The 17,949-nt window shown below is 42.5% G+C and overlaps 1 protein-coding gene across 4 annotated transcripts in view; it reads right to left on the bottom strand.

The window, feature by feature from the left end:
- gabrg2 (gamma-aminobutyric acid type A receptor subunit gamma2) overlaps positions 1-14,196 on the bottom strand; it is a 43,007-nt gene extending 28,811 nt beyond the window's left edge. For 2 of the 4 annotated variants that reach the window (XM_035434833.1, XM_035434835.1), the window contains exons 1-3: positions 13,430-14,195; positions 5,031-5,173; positions 93-160 (exon numbers count right to left, since the gene is read on the bottom strand). In XM_035434833.1, coding sequence (XP_035290724.1) covers positions 93-160; positions 5,031-5,173; positions 13,430-13,536 — 318 coding nt within the window. In that variant the 5' untranslated portion in view covers positions 13,537-14,195. Of the gene's footprint in view, positions 1-92; positions 161-5,030; positions 5,174-13,429 lie in introns of all 4 variants that reach the window. The other 2 variants (XM_035434834.1, XM_035434832.1) reach the window with 2 other exon arrangements.
- Positions 14,197-17,949: the final 3,753 nt, after the last annotated feature.

The raw sequence follows: 17,949 nt of genomic DNA, 5'->3' as shown, positions 1-17,949 counted from the left end.
CCCCTGATGACGAGACAATGAGCCATACCAAACCTCCAGTCTCACCGCAATCAGGTACAATTAAGTGCCACAGTCAGGTGGGATTCACTTACCATATTAATAGCATTTACCGGACCAATGCTGTTAACAAACATGTCCGTGTGGATTACAGTCGGTTTGACTGAAATGAAAGCAGAGAAGAGAAAAAAAAAAAAAACAGGTCACATCACACAGCAAATTAATGAGGACAGATATTGGATGCTTATGCTGCGGTCAAACAGAGGTATCGCAGACATAAAATGGGTGGCTGAGTCACTTGGTATTTATCAGCTTTAAGGCCATGTCTACTATTCCAGTCAGTTTATTACATCAGCTATAACCGGCTCAACCCATTTTACGTGACATGGCTCAGGAGGTGAGAGCGGTTGTCTGGCAGTCGGAGGGTTGCCGGTTCGATCCCCCGCCCTGGGCGTGTCGAAGTATCCCTGAGCAAGACACCTAACCCCTAATTGCTCTGGTCAATGCGAGGTATCAATTGTAAAAAGCGCTTTGGATAAAAGTGCTATACAAATGCAGTCCATTTACCATTTATTTGTTATGATAGACCTTATTGCATTTCTGTTACATAAATACTACCACTACTTTACACTGGGCCGGCCAGTGGAGGATGGGCTCCCCCTCTATAGCCGGGTTCCTCTCAAGAATTCTTCCCATCCGGGAGGTTTTCCTCGCCGCAGTTTGAGGGTTCTCTCCCCCTCATGTACTTGCTATTTGGGGGTTCAGGCCCGGGTTTTGCTCTGATACTTTGTAAAGCATCTTTGTGACAGTTTTCTGGAAAATGTGCGAAACAAATAAAATTAATTTCATTTAATTTGATAAGGTCGATAAGTTTATACAGTCTGGCCAGGATTAAGCGTTGATGTTGATACAGTGCACCAATAAATGCTTATACGGTAATTTTTTGTCCTCACAGACACATAAATCAGGAATTCAGAAACAACAGACAAACTAATTACAAAATTGGGATGGCAGTTTATTCAGTAATGGTTGCAGGTTCCAGCTGTATGAATGGATGTGTATTAAAAAAAATAATAATTAAATTAAGTTGGGTCTGGATAAAAGTGTCTGCTAAATAACAGTAATGTAATGTAATAAATAAATATAAAAGCACTCAAATGCAGACAATAAAGTATGATCTAATGTAATCTAATGCACTATAAGGCAAAAATGGATCAAATCCAGGCCTCTGCATTAATACACTTAGAGAAAATACACGTGATCTGTTAGGTGTGAACTTCGATCTTCGTGGTTCGATCGATGAGAGGCACAGCCTATATTTCTTAGAATATTGCAGTCATCCACCATATCTGCACAAATACAGCAGTTTATTCAACAGTTTCTGAATGATGCGAATTGTATATTATGTGCAATTAAGTATACAGTGTTATTTGTATAGCTTATAGTGTGTCTGAATTGTGTATTATTCCCTGGATAAGGGAACGATTAATATAGTAATACTGAAATTAGGGATGCTCAAATTCAGTAGCAAAGAACTGAAACAGAGAAGTACACCACATTTAAAGAAAATTTTGCCAACTTAACTTTTTCACACAGTGTACTCAACAACTATACTCAATAGTAGGCAAGGGTGCTGATTTTGACACAGCCTATGAGTTTACTGAGAAGAACTACAGGTAACAGGACATGCTGCACTTATTCACCGTAAGTGAAGCTTCCCACTTTGCTTCTGGGAAATGTAGTCAAAGCTGTGTTGAGTTAGGTGGATGGGGGGATGGGGGGGTATGTGTGCGATCGCTGTGGGGTAGGGGGGAGAGGAGGTCATGTCAGATGTAATATTGCACAGGCCGGTGTCATACGGGGACCAGTGCTTTGTCATGTTTCTTCAGTCAAATCCGCTCAACATCAAACCGCAAAGTTCATCGCAGTGCACTGCACACAAGTGGGCGGGGGGGAGTTACTTATGCACATGGTGAAAGGTAAAATAACAGTGTAGGACGGCAGTTTCTAAACAGTTTCAAAAATAAATGTTACTAGCAGATACTGTAATTTTGCTCCAAATGAACCCTTTCAGGTGTGAGATGACCTATGTGATCTCTCTTGTAAAAGAGATTTTGATCTCAATGGGACTTCCTGGTAAAACAAAGGTTTAAATAAAAAAATAAAAAAATATGTGATCAGAATGTTCTTAACTGAAAATTCTAAATAAATATGTGATCAGAATGTTCTTAACTGAAAATTCTAAATAAATATGTGATCAGAATGTTCTTAACTGCAAATTCTAATGATGATGTAACGATCACTGCTGTTAACTGAGAGCAACGCAGTTCTAGAACACAGAACATTGAAAAAATAAAACAAAATAAATTCCAAATTAAACCACTCTTCAAAGGGTTAAAAACATTAGATGAGATGGGCTACACTGCTCTCTCATTCATTGTCAAAATCGGAAGAAAAAAATCTGTGAATAAATGAGGAATTCACATACCACGTTGAACAGGATGAAAACCGTGTTCGTTCAAAGAACGTTCCAAGTAGCAGACATGCAGCGATGTGTCCCACTGCTTAACTTATCATCCTTCCCGGCCACGCTTTTAAGGCTAAGCCCAGATTTATTTCCTCATGTCTCATTGGACGATTGACATCGGTAAAATACAAAGGGAGGGAAAAAAAAAAAAAAAGCTTCATCCGCTCGTGGCCAGAACTGTAAAAATAGTCTACTGTAGGTTTAATGCACAGATCACTTTCTTTCATAACGCAATGGATAATATAACTATGGCACAAGTGACAGAATGGCTGGCTCGGCTCGGCTCAGTCACACACAGTGGATATAAACAGAGATGTATTAATACTTAAGCCAACCATCAAAATTACAGCATGATTCATTCTACGTCAGTGGTAACCAACCTTGTTCCTGGAGATGCAGGTTTTCACTCCAACCCTAACAATTTAGCAATCCACCTGAGCTATTTCACAGAGAAAACTGCACCGCTTTTATCTTACTCTCAGAATTGTTAGTGCTGCTGAGAAATAAAATCAATCTGTGGACATCTGAGTCTTCCTTTTATAAACTTTTTACAGTTCCTGGACTCAGTGGCATTAAACTTGAATGACCCGTTCATGGACTCTTAAAACAGAAAAAAAAAAAATATATATATATGAGCAACTGTGACACAACTATCCTCCAGGCAACCAAAGTATTATTACATTTTTTGATTAATTCATCGATCTGTGATTTTATCCCCCCCAAAAAAGACTTAATTATGAGTCTCTGCTGACATTTCTTGTTCTTGTTTTTTCAGCAAATGCTTCTGCCTATTTGTTGAGTTCCTTTCAGGCTCCAGATGGCTTATTTTATGAAACTTATATGATTAATCTGTCTTATATTTTACAGGATGCAGGCTATGGACAATTCAGGCCTGTGTTTATTGCACATCAATACACTGGAAAGGAAGCATTATTCTGGAATTCCTGTTGAAATCACACCAAAAACAGCCCCTAAATTCATACAAATGCCTTGTGGTACCTCAAATTCCTAACATCGAATGTGAGGTGCCACCCAACCCTGTTCCTGGATATCTACAGCCCTGAAGTTTTTCACTCCAACCCTAAAAAAGGTCACCTGATTCTTCTAATTAGCAGCTCGGTGAATGACCGTTACGACCCCGGTCCTAAGTTCTGTTTTCGTTGTATTCCGTTCTTCTGGTTCAGCATCTGATTGGCCGTTTCCATCTCTGGTTACTCTGTTTGAAAAAAGCGGCTTTTGCCACCTACCAGCGGAGACTAGCTCTTCGAAATCGTACTCGGTGTTTGTGCATAGCGATTGCTTAGTTTGACTCGGCGTATTTGACCTTATTTTGTTTGATTCCGATTCCCGTCCAGCCCTTCTGCTTTGTTTGCTGATTAGATCTCGTGTTTGACCACTGACTCGTTGCCTTCGACTCCAATTCTTGTGCTAGACCGTCTGGGTTTGTTTGCCATTCGCTCGTCGTATTCAATTCCGATTCTCAAAACGTTCCCAACTGGACTACAAATTCTTCCATTGGCACACTAGTTATTTTTCCTTTGTTGTTTTTGAAGGTACTCTTCTGGGCGGAATTGTAAATCTCAGTTGGGGGTTTGCTTTTCGGACTACTGGTTCTCAGACTGCAGACTAATTGTCCTGAGGTTTAGTGTTCAAAGCTGCCCCGCTCCCAGTAACACTTCAAAGACAAGTCAGTTTTCAGTTAGATTTGAAAAGGCTAGATAGGGAGCAGTCTGTAGTATCATTTTCCTTACCCATTTCACACCCATTCTCTTTATCCTACATTCTGTTATGGTCTGACCCTAGACCAGGTCATAAAATGAGGTGTGCTTTGTTAGGGTTGGAGAGAAAACCTACAGGAAGGTAGATCTCAAAGAACAGGGTTGGACAGCCCTGCTCTACCCTTTGAATGAGGTGTGCTATGTTAGGGTTGGAATGAAAACCTACAGGATGATAGATCCAAGAACAGGGTTGGGCAGCCCTGCTCTAGCTGTTGAATGAGCTGTGCTTTGTTAGTTTTGGAGAGAAAACCTACAGGAAGGTAGATCTCAAAGAACAGGGTTGGACAGCCCTGCTCTACCCTTTGAATGAGGTGTGCTATGTTAGGGTTGGAATGAAAACCTACAGGATGATAAATCCAAGAATAGGGTTTGGCAGCCCTGCTCTTGCTGTTGAATGAGGTGTGTTTTCTTAGGTTTGTAGCAAAAACCAACAGGACAGAAGATCTGCAGGAACGGGACTGGGCAGCCCTGCTCTAGCTTCTGAAAGAGCTGTGCTTTGTTAGGGTCGGAACGCAAACCTACAGGACGGAAGATCTGCAGGAACGGGGTTGGGCGGCCCTGCTCTGTTCTCTCCTGACCTGAACGTGGCTTCACGTTGCAATGCGAGGATACAGTATTTTTACATCAATGCCATAGCACAGCTGTATAAGTAAAACAAAACAAATAGCACTGACAATGTTTTTTTCTGGCAACAGCAACTCAAAAGACTGACAGGGAACTGTGCCTACCTCCTATGTCCGGTCGCAGCTTGTTATCATAGCCGTGTAATAGGCTGTTTAAGATGTGAGTGACATCGCTTTCGTACACTTTCGGAGTCAACACCCACGTTTTATTCGACACTTCATCATCGTCATTTTCAGTTTGGAGAGAGCTGGGGGGGGGGGGGGGGGGGGGGGAGACAGAAGCAGAAAACAAGACGTTAGAAATGACATTAGCCCCTTCAACAGGGCAAAGGGACCAGCACCTCGCAAACCTCACATCTCAAACGCTACAGAAATAATCACAGAAAATCATAGAGGAATGAAAAAAAGAAAACATAATAAAAACAACAATCATCATCATCATCATCATCATCATTATCAGACACCGCCAGCATTAGCAGCAATGCCATCGTCGTCATCATCATCATCTTCATCACCATTAAATCAGAGTCAGGAGTGTCATGTAGGGCTAACGAGAGTGAAATGCCAAGTGCGCACAACACAGCGATTCAGGGAAACACAGAGAGAAAAAATAACTGAAATAAAATTTAAAAAACACAATAAAAAAACAAATAAAAAGGAGAGTTATTTACCCTCCTGAGAATCAGCAGTAAAAAAAAAAAAAAAAGTATTTACATTTTTTTGATATAATACAAGGGGGCCTTGGATGACAAAAAATTTCAGTTGCACTGAAAATATTTTCAAAAATATGATTTACTTTCATTTTTATTGCACGTCCCCTGTAGGGTAACTCTCAACATAGTAGAATATATGGCTTCTCGAGATTTAAGACCAGAGACCCACGTCCCCTTCAGGGGACAGAAGCGAACGGCCAGGTCTTGAGAGGGTGAAATGGAGCACTCGGTCCTCCACATAGGTAGGCCCCACAGCCTTTTTTATTTTTTGCAAGTGTCTGCTTTCATCAGGCAGACTGGGAGACCCTAATGAATATTTGCTACTCCTCGCTACCTAGCCCCATTTCAGTAATTGCGCGATGAATAAAACATCTGAGAGAAGGAGCCAATAATTCCGCTGCAGTAGAAACGGTAACTACGTTCCCCGCATGAACCAGGAGTGCCTAACGATATCGATGAAGGACACATGTGGGTGTGATAATTGAAACAGACAAAAAACAGCCTGTGCCCATGCTGTTTCTTTACATCTGGCTTCTCCAGTTCTGATTAACTTTAATGATTCTAAACTACAACAAGACCCCGCAATCCTCAGCACCTGAGCCCAATCTTCCAGCTCGCGTCGCAGAAAGGTCTTCTCGCTGAAAATCTCTCGCTGTGAACCGCTCGAAGACGTTATCTAACACGCACACACTCAAGGTTGTGAACTAAAATCGTAAGAATGAAAACCTTGTGTAATACCTCCTCGCACGTCACGCTCAGAATGGCTGCTGAGCAAAATTTGCATAGAACACTTCACAATAATGAAAGCACACATTTTGAGCAGCGGATAACAAAATTCAGTAAACAGGCAATGAACCACAGCTTCCACAGCTAGGCCTGTTCAAAAACAAAATCTGAAAGAATATTTAATACGCTTTATTAACCCTGAAACATGAACATGGATTTATGCCTGACTGATTTACACTCACTGGTGTAAAATGCACAAAATGTACCGTACTCCCAGTGTCCCTGCTATTGGGACGGTCATTTGCGATTCATTTTTTCAAGTGTTCCTCCCCCACCCTGTGATTCCACCCATCCATTCATTTTCTAAAGCACTTATTCCTGGCCAAGGTCACAGGGAGGTTCAGAGCCTATCCCAGCATGCAGTGGGCAATTAGCCTACTGCATGTCTTTGGACTGTGGGAGGAAACCGGAGTAGCCAGAGGAAACCCACGCGAACACAAGGCGAACATGCAAACTCTACACACAAACAGCCCTAGGCCGGGATTCAAACTCAGTACATTCTTGCTGTGAAGCAACAGTGCTAATTGCACCTTATTTTATCCACCTTAAAGTGAATGTACTTTTTTTTTTAATAAGGCATTTACTCATTTCAGGCCAATCCGTCCACTGTCCACTTTGGATCAAATAAAGACACCAGTCAAATTTAAATTCTCCCAATTAACAGATTATGCCAGATACTCTTTGAACAAGCAAAACATCAGAAGCTATTCAGCACCGCACACAGTGAGGACCATCTTTTTCTCTTTTCCTGTATTTTCTGTGAATACATTTTTTTCTAATTACTATCATGCTTAGTTGTATCTGATAGGTCTGTGTCCACCAGCTACAGGAGTTCAAAGTTTAAGAGCTAAACTACAGCTACAGCAACTGGCTAGCCATGTAACCTTGTATTTAAATGACTAACCTCCTTTGGCACGTGCAACAGCTACATCCACACAGGCTCCATAAGCATAAATTAAGACTCCACAACACATCCAAGATTTACAGCGCAAAATGAATCTTTTAAAAACGCATCTCACAGCACGGCACGGGTGCAAAGGCATACCCCATACACTACCGATCTACAACATTCTACTGAGTCGAGCAGCATTCCACTGTGATTGTGTTTTACCGGTTACAGCCCTCGCTGTGTGTTAACACGAGCGCTCTGGAGACTTCTGATTAAAGCGAAGGCACCACATGCGACAAACAGCTCTGAAGTTTAGCTTTCTAATTCGGTAACAGGAGGCGTATGAATACCCCCCCCCCCCCCCGCGCCCCCCCCCGCCCCAGAAAATGACGGAGGAAGGTGCCGAGGTGGTGGAACATGATTACTTCCATTTAGGACCCGCAGCTGGAAGGCTTCCCCAGTGGAGACGAATCCAAGGTTTAATATCTACCTTTATTACAATAGCAGGTGGCAAGCCTCCATCAGATGTGTGTTCACCGCACACACGCACACACACACACGCACACATACATACGCACACACACACACAGATGCACGTACGCACACCACACATAAACATGCATACACACATGTACACACAAACACACACATACACACACACACACACACTCAGACACTGTCGCCAACAACTGCAGTGCTTGGCTTTCACTTTTATAAAATAAAAATCCTTTAATTGTGGATACTATTGCCTCAGTCTTATCACATGAGCAGTTGGGGAAATATAAACTCAATGAAATGGTCTCTTTGGGCTGGAGTGTAATGGCAGAGAGAAATGAGGAAACATATAATGACTGAGCTGCAGGAGAACTTCACATTCACAGGCTAGCAGGCTAGCACTCCCCGTCCTCGCATCTCATACAAAACACCTGAACACTAAAACCGCAGACATTAACACAAATGTAACAACTAACTATTCATGTACACATTTCGCACGTACGTACATCATCGTATAGGGTACCTACAGTTTCAGGGAGGCCAAAATCAAGATGACACAGCAGGTTCATGCAAATGAAGAAGCTTCCAATAAATTATGAAATAACAAAACAGGTTTTTTATTCTCCATAAAACTAATAAAAGCCAGGTATCTAGGCATGACTCTCTGAAGCCCTGTAGGGATTTTGTACCCAGCCAGTGCAAGCTCTTATTATATGCTTCTCAAATGCTGCTGAGTTCTATAAGTAGCACAAAGGCACTAGTAAACACGTAGCATCTCTGTAGGCCTCCCCCCAAAAAAAATCAACAAATTCATTCCATCTCTCTTTTTTTCACGAGGTAAAAATAAAAACAGGATTGTCACAGATGGGAGAAGGTGGGCCAGCGTGGGACCTCTCTCTCATTCCGTTAAAAAGAAAAGCAGGATTGTCACAGATGGGAGAAGGTAGGCCAGTGCGGGACCTCTCTCTCATTCCGTTAAAAAGAAAAGCAGGATTGTCACAGATGGGAGAAGGTAGGCCAGTGCGGGACCTCTCTCTCATTCCGTTTAAAAGAAAAGCAGGATTGTCACAGATGGGAGAAGGTAGGCCAGTGCGGGACCTCTCTCTCATTCCGTTAAAAAGAAAAGCAGGATTGTCACAGATGGGAGAAGGTAGGCCAGTGCGGGACCTCTCTCTCATTCCGTTTCTGGCGCACGGCAAACAGAAGTTGACACGAGGACTCCTCCACAACCCCGAGAGGAAAAAAAAAAAATGTGCGCTCTCTCTCTCCTCTGCAGTTCATTATCCTCGCTGAGGCAGACTCCATTAGTGCGGCGAGCTGAAGATGAAGGTCCCCCATGCCCCACCACAACATCGCACCGCTGTCCTGGCTAATGACAAACATCCCCTGACCCCTAAATCCCCTAATTAATTTGCGTTTTGGCTCCTATACTAGCACAAGTGTCATGTTGAACCTACTTTGCTAAGACAGGCAAACATTGGGCTAACCCAAGACCCAGAGTCCCAGACTTGTCCAAGACCCAAAAAATTTAGAAAAATTCAGCCAAGACTTCGGATAGAGCAGCTCAAACTTGCAATGGGGGGGCCATCCCATTGTATTTTAATTGATTTGTTCTAAATTTACAGATGTCTTTCACATCGATACGGCCCTCAGACATAAAACATCAAATGCAATGTAAATCCCAATTGAAGGTACAAAGAGATTAACCAGAAATTTCATTGTCCTCAGTACACCATCAGTGACCTGTAGAGACTCTTATTTTACAGTAAGAAGATATTCTATGATGCTCCTGTGTCCTATTCTTGCGGATGATGTTTTAAAGGACATCCCTAATCCTAACCATTTTCACAAACCTATGGACTATCCAGTTGATCTCCAGTACCTAATATTTATTGAATCTAAATGTTCAAAGCCTTAATCAACCTCTTCCCAAAAGAATAACCTGATTATAGCAGGTATAAGAAGCTGAGTGACCTGATCATATGTCCTGATCAATCGTATTTATTGACCCTGGATATTAACATACAGCGCTACCCTCTTGTCAGTGGGTATAGGACACCTCAGTCACTCTGGATGATGTATGAGGAAGTGGAATCACTGTAATGTCCACAGTGAAGTTCTCAACCACAGTTCTCAACTGCAGATGAACCCAGCCGTTCAGGGTCTGGCTGGTTCGGCTCCCTGACCACAGCTGGGCTTTTACAAGAAGATCTGAAAGCCACGATGGCTAAAAATCCCCTCTGATCCATCACTAAAATGTTCCCAAACTCTTGACATCAAGCATCCCTTAGTTTCCCCTTAACGGGAAATAAAATTGCCAAGACGAGGGGTCAACGAGCCGCCATTTTTAAAAATGACAAACAAGGCCACCGAAACTCGCGAGCGCTAACCGGGGAGAGGATCGTAGCGGCCGGCGACTCCGTTAATCCTGAGCCTAACGAGAGGTGGCAGTTGGGCTGCGACACGGCCTTCCAGAAGAGGAAGGCTGGGTGACTCTCGGGCTGAAACAGACCACAGAGGTCACCTGACCTCTAGGCTGGGAGCGCAGATTAAACCTTAATCTCCTTTTTTCCGAAAATACACACAGCCCCGTTTCCCTTTGCCGCGCCCCGCCTGGCAGTGGTTAACCCACACACACGCACGCACGCTCTTGCACGACACGTTCATCCACTTTTTGGAAAAAGGAACCCGACCGAAGCGGGCTTTGCCAACCTTTTGCGGAGCGCCTTAATTGTTTGTTGTCACTAACAGATGGGTCTGTGTGCGCGCAGGCCGGCTACCAAAACCGTGTTATCAGCGATGACAGGGGGGGCTACAAATGGGAAGAGCGAGACAGGCTTAAGACATGGGGCTCAAGAAAGCTCGACGTCAGATTTAGAGGCGAAAATCAAGCAAAGCTAAAACACAAAAGCCAACAAAAAACCAAAAAAAAGCCCAACCCCTTCCCACAGAAACCGATTCAGCTTTTTAATTTAACGCTCGAGTCCTGGGCTTTATCCCCCGACGGTTTCCCTTCCACGGAACGCCAAACCGAAACTGTACCGACCGAAATTCCAAAAGCCCTGACTGGCAGCACAGCGAGGTAATGTCCTCGCAGAAGAGACGGCCCGTCGGACTACTCCGCCCGCCTCTTCAGACGTCGGACCCGTCGGGGCGGTGCCGCTAGCGGCTCGCATAGCGGCGGCTCGGACGCCAAAATCGTTACGTAACTGGGCGGGAAAGTAGGTCCCGCGATTAGACTTTCAAATGTGGTTTTTGTGTACTCAGTGTCTTACCGCCAATAACGGGGGACGCACCACAGAAAAAAACGGCCGTCTTCACCTCTGCTAATGTCATTAGAAGGAATAGACTTTTATTGTACGTTATACACTAGCGATCCCGTGAAACAGTAAAAAAATGACCAAAAAAAAAGAAAAAAAAAACTGGCGCAAGTTGCATGTGAACACTTCCAATCAAAACAGTGATATGATCCCCAGTAATAATCCCTAAAAGAAAAACATCTGTATTATTATTATTATTATTATTATTATTATTAATAATAATAATAACAATAATAATAATAACAACAACAACAACAACAACTTGGAGGCAAGGCCATGTCAATATCCCCAGTGATTCCTGCTGTGCTGATGTCCACAGGAGGGGAATCCAATAGCATGCACTCACTCATTATAAGCCACCACCCTGCTGTTCAGGCTTTTTGTATTTCCACCGTGTACAAACATGGCATGGAGCGAACACGTAAAAAAAAAAAAACAAAAAAAAAAGCACATGCTTTCCCTAGGAAGCCAACGAACTCCCACGGTTCCCACCTGGATGGAAATGGCTTCTAGAAACACATTAGCATCTGCACAAATAATGGATTTATGTATGAGGGGGGGCCCACCGTGAAATGATATTTGTTTGTAAACATGTAGTTTTGGTTTTGAGTACTGAGGTCTGCAGCTATGGTGACTGAAAATGCCACTCTGGAAAAGGTTTTAAAAATTAGAATTTTTTGTGAGAAAGCCCTTCTGTGGAAATTACACGAGAATGAACACATTGCGTGATATTCTGAATATTGCTGATTCTGCCTGTTTCCCCCACCCCTCACGGCCACCCAATAAACACTGTTCATGTGTATCTACACAGGCTCAACACAACATAAAGGCCACATAGCCTATATCTTGCAAATTAGAAGATGGAAACACCATCTTATATGGGCTGGAAATGAAATCACAGCTCGTGGATGGAAATGGTAGCACAAGAAACTGTGTCCCGTTTGAACAACTACCTGCATTTCTGTACAATGCAAATGAGGGTTTGATTTGATATGAATCAAACGATGATTTCTGTAAACGTTTTTTTTTTTTTTAAAGAGAGTCGGATCTGATTCAAAAGTAATACAATATGATGTTTTTTTTTTCCCCCACAATTATATAAAAATGTCACTGCAGTTAAATCCAATCTAGGCCACGTAGCCTTCTGTCCGCATTTTACCGCGTTAGACTGAATAAAGGAAAAGGAATAGGCCGATCTATCACCCTCCATTTTTCAACCTCAAGGCAACACCAGACCTGTCGAAGGAGTACTATTAAAGCATCCGCTTCCTTCGCAAATGTTCATGTTTTCTTGGTGCAATGGCTCCTTATTCGCGACAAGGCTAAAGGGCGTACGATGCTGTTCTCTGATGGTAAGCTAGTTGACATCTCACTCCTCAGATATTTCCAAACGTAGGCGCTACATAGAAATAGGATGTCAAAGGAAATCGTGGTTCTCTTTCTTTACCTGATAAATGCACTCGGGCACGTCGCCAAAATATACCCTGAAACACGTAAATGTACAATCACATGCTGTTGTTCATACCTATTCTAAATGAGTAAGTTATTTAACGGAATAGGATGTTAGAAAACTGCCATAATAATGGGCTAGTGGGAGGCTCTGCAGACACCGGCATTTCATTGAAGTTCAACAGGAAGTGAATACTCTTTAATATGTTTTAGAAACAAAGCTTTTGTTCCGGACATCAAAAAATGGCTAATTTTATACCGTCACACATTCCGTAGGAATAATAAATTAGGATACGTTTACTCCACTTCCTGCGGCTACATTTATCGATTCTTTATTCCCTTAACCATTTATTCACAAGAACATATTGTTTATAGCAACGGGGCACTCGCTGTAACGGTTTTATTGTATGAAAATATAAAATGTCTCAGTCCATCCACGTAACGACTGTAACACCTAGAGATTACATGCCTTGTCGTCAGGCAAACCTTGTTTTCCTTTTTATGAATCGTTGCCTCAGACAAGAGCATCGTTCGAAAGTCTTGAGGAACCTGGCGATGTATTACTGTAAATCAGGTGATTATTTTCAGTTACATAGCCTATTTTATTTCTTAAACAAACCAGCCGATAGGTAAAATGCATTCCATTGGAAGATAATCAGGGAGGCACTGAAACAAGCGTAGCCTATGTTCTTGCTGAGCCGACCATACTCAACATAGCGACACAATTTCAGTCCATATCAAGAAACCTTAAGACGGCGATTCAAGGATAATGAAACCAAAGTATCCCTCAAAAATCTACAAATGAACGAATTTAACACAAGTAAATAACCCTTTTAGACGTTTTGAGCTTACCTTGTAGGAAGATTAGCGATTAGAAATACCCAGAGAATTATTTTTACAGAGTAAGCAGGCTTCGCCATCGCAGCCGAGCATTTGAACGTTAAATTTGGTGGAGCCATGATCAACGTCTTCTTTTCTCCTCTCTCAATTGCAGATGGACGTGTCCCTTTATTTACAGTGTATCTTCGCTGTGACACATTACGCACATAGCAGGCTGCATTAGCTTTCAGGTTTGGAGATCAGATCTGTTGCGGTGTTGCGGAAGCGGCCACAAAACCGACCAAAGGCGCAAGGCGAGCTTTCCAAATCTTAAGAAATAAATGCCAAAATAAAAAATTACATAAACGCAGCGGCCCCAGAAAACCCTAAAATCCAGCAGATAGGAAAATGCATTGAAGCTTCTCTCTGAATGCAGATTAACTCTGGGGTCAAAGAGGAATTGATGCACGTTGCTGCAGCACAGATCAACACATGCGTGGTTTCATCGCGCGGAACCGTAGCCAGAAAGAGAGAGAAAAAAATAAATAAACCTCAGTTCTCTTCTTTTTCTATTTATAAAAAAACCCCAGGCATACGTCGGCTGCAAACATATATACACGAAACGGCAAAATGCTCTCAATGGCCGCTCGACATTGTTATTGTCTCGTGGCTTTGTAGGAGGAACAGCGTTCGATGAAGATAGAGTTCTCTACACAAACGGCGCCAGGGAAGTGCTGATTTGGCTACGGGAAGCGTAGGAAATTACACCACACACGATCGGGGCAGTACGTGCTGCTATACGAGAGGTATGGGGATGTCCATAAAAAGTCCAAAGCAATCAATGTACAGAAAACTCATCATCCAGCGAGGTTTGCGTTGTAATGTCAGCTAAGAAAATAACAGTGGGGATGTATAGTGTTTGGAAAAATACCAATTATGCCATTATGTGTTGAGTGCATAACTCTCATTACAAACCTGTCAGTGGTAAATAGCGTGTCTTTATTTTAACACATCGGGTTAGCAACAATTTATATTTTGGCCAAAATAAATAAATAAATAAATAAATGTGACTCCAGAATAGGCTATTTTAAGTTGCTCAACTATTTCGATAATTACATAAAACAAATGACCATTTTATTAATTAAACGTAAATATGAGCAATGGAAAAACATGAAATGAACAGGCCTTACATCGCCTATAATTTATATTATGAGACATCTGGAATAGCATTAAGTGCCGGTCAAGCCCGAAGCGTGCAAATATACCCGCGACATAAACAGCACAATTTCCAGTCAGGAATTTATCTTACAGTTCTTTTGGCACTTAAGGATAGACGATTGTGTCGAGGTTGACTTTTTATGAAGCGACACTTTGACGTTACCAATTTGTAGCACTTTAAGCACAAGTCTAGCAAGTGTTATTCAAGATCTTTCATCCACAGACTACTTTGCGTGCCATTATACTTTACCCCCTGCTAAGTACTTCAGATACTACACACGCCATAAAATTTTTTTTTAAAAACTCATCACCAATAGGAACGCTGCTCTCTTTAACTGTCCCATATTTACAAATCCCGCAGTTTTTAAGCACCATGGATAGCTCCACCAGCTTTCCCTACCGAACGAGCCAAGCCGGCAGGGCCACTGTAAGGGGGGGGGGGGGGGGGGGGGGGGGGGGGGGGGGGGGGGGGGGGGGGGGGGGGGTACAAACGGACACGTTGTCCCGGGCCGTGGGACGGGGGAGATGGTGGCAGTGGTCTGTGTTATTATTGTCCCCGGCCCAGGAATAATTTAATAATATAATTTTGCCCGGGAATTTAATCTGGCCGCCCCGGACGCCAAGCATGCGCATCGTCCAAGTTCTCTGTGAATCTCCATGACGTGTAAAATATGAGGCCGTATAGGTCAGCATATCAACCACAAGCCGAAATGTACACAAAAGCAATCCTTTAATAGATAATGAAAGCACATATACATTTTTATTTTTGTGAGCAACCATTTATTTGAAACATTTTCCACAGGTAAGTATTCCATGTTCTTGTGATTATGTACGGACACTCGCATGATAGGCTACTTCACACACAAAAGTTAAAAAAATAAAAATTATAATTTTTTTTTTTTAAATGAAGTGAATAAAGATCAAATATATACAATTGTTTTTGGTATTTGTCTTTAAGTTCAACAAACTAGTTGCACATGTACTTGCTTATTTGAAGTGTTTCTGAGTGTGCATTGAGTAACTGCAAAACGCTATCTTAACTGATACAATTTGTCTAACAAATTGTCTGGTGTAGTCTGAGTCATGCTAACATGTTATGACAATGCGCGCATCGTTGGCGCCTCAAAATTCGCCAACGGGAGAGAGAAAATAGAAAACGGATTATAATCATTCATGCTTTAAGGCTGTCTGAATGGCGATGACGTCATCCCACGCGTCACATGTGCTCAGCAACGCTGCTCGTCGCAATGTGCTCTGGGACGACGCAAGCTCGGAGGTAATCACGTCTCCATTCGCCCCTGGTTTAATATTCATTCGAAGCGGTACGTTTTCAAATGCTTGTCACTTTATTTATGATTTATGTCCCTTTTTGTAGTTGTGCTCAGTAGGATAATTTGTTTAAATCTGGTCGATGGATATTAACATGCTCGTGCTTTCCCAGAGCTTTTGAAATTAACATAGTCCACAGTCGTGTCCAGAATTACTGTGCCACATACCGTTTTTACCGTTGCAAATCACTGACAGTTACTACGGTCGCCACTGCCCTTGAATGCATTCTCTCAGCATAAATTTAAGTGGTTTGATCATCCATTCAGTCTAATAAGCTTTGTAGCCTATAATTTGAAAGAATATCTTTGTTTACAAAAGGGAAAATGGATGCTTTATGAACAGTGTCAGGATTACTTAATCATCGTACAACAAACCGAGTAGAGGATTTGCATGTGTAAAGGAAATGTCTCGTTAGTTCTGACCCTTGCCAAAATCCCCTAAAACACACATGCATGCACGAATTTAACCAAAGGGCACAAAGAGCAGGTTTATTTTAAGCACATTAAATAAAATGATGTGTGTGTGCGTGTGTTTATACAGTGAGCTCCATAATGTTTGGGACAAAGACTCTTTTTCTTGACTCGGCTCTGTACTCTGTAATCAAACAATCCACAGGTGCTTAAAATACAGATTTTCTGCTTTTATTGAAGGACATTGTGCTTTCACCATGTAGAAATTACAGCACTTTTTATGCATAGCCCCCAATTTAAAATTTATCTTTGCATATTTATTAGGGATGGGGTGTAAGGGGTGGGGGAGGTTGTTCATCTGTTCACTGAGAAATGCATTAAAATGCAGTCATTTCTTACTGTAAAATAAATGACTGTTGCCTCATTTATTCAATTCAACACTTACTTTCCCCACTGATCTCATTTTGAGATTACCCTCTGCATACCATAGGTCAGTTGTGGGAAGAGAAGACATCCGTGTACAACGCATTTTAGATCTATATTTCAAATACGCTATTCAGATCCAGGTCCATCCCTGTGGGATAGCCCTCTGTTTTGGCTGAATAAGCAGGAAGTCGAAAACCGCGTTGCACCCGCCCGTCACCGCCCAGAACTGGCCCCCGCCCGTCTGCTCCCAGAACCGGCCCCCGCCCTCCCTCCCTCCCAGCCGAGGGGGTGAATAGCTACGGGAAGGAATCCAGTGTGCTGGAGAAAATATGAATCGGTCGATAACATCTGGAGCGATGCCAGGAGCCTGGAGAGAGAGAGAGAGAGAGAGAGAGAGGCCTGAGAGAAGCCATTACCTGCTTAAAAAACCCACCTCTAAGGCCACCTGGAGCGAGCAGGGAAGCGCAAGACTGATCCGGCTAACGTGCAGACGAAAGGTTCTGTGGCCACACGAGACTAATTTGAGAGTAGTGTGTCTCGCGTGCAAACGGTGCACGGTTTCTGCGTATACCAGTGACGGGGAATCTACAGGAGCGGGTAAAAATCGTCACTCCACTGCACCGTGTGTGCAAAGCTGGGCGACACTTGCTTCCACCAGATACGCACTGGCCCTGAATACTCATGGAAGTAGAATATTTCGGGTTTTATACTTCATTGAGATATTTTGCTGGCATGCTGTACAGTTTAGACAGTTTTGTCTTTTAAAATGTAAAGGAACACACACACACACACACACACACACAAAATAGTCTAACAGTAGTTGAGACTGGTTTTGTTGCTGCTATCATGCAATCTTTATAATTCTTCAATGGAAGAAAAAAAAAAAATCCAAAAATATGATCAATGCTTCGAGATACCAGGCTCAAATTGTGAAAGTACTGCTATAATTAATTCGTTGCATTTATATAGCACTTTTCCAAACTTCTAAACGCTCCAAGTGATTTACAGTGATGAAGGAGAACTCACCTCACCCATCACCAAGGTGTAGCACCCACCTGGGTGATGCACAGCAGCCATTTTGCACCAGAAAACTCACCACACATATAATCACATGGTTTTTACAAACAGTGTGCCTGCACGTAAGGCTTTCAGCACAAAGGCTTTAAGACT

Source organism: Anguilla anguilla, chromosome 9, assembly GCF_013347855.1.
Source record: "Anguilla anguilla isolate fAngAng1 chromosome 9, fAngAng1.pri, whole genome shotgun sequence".
Classification (NCBI taxonomy): Eukaryota; Metazoa; Chordata; class Actinopteri; order Anguilliformes; family Anguillidae; genus Anguilla; species Anguilla anguilla.
The sequence above is the reverse complement of the archived record's forward strand: the minus strand, read 5'-3'. Positions and strand labels throughout refer to the sequence as shown.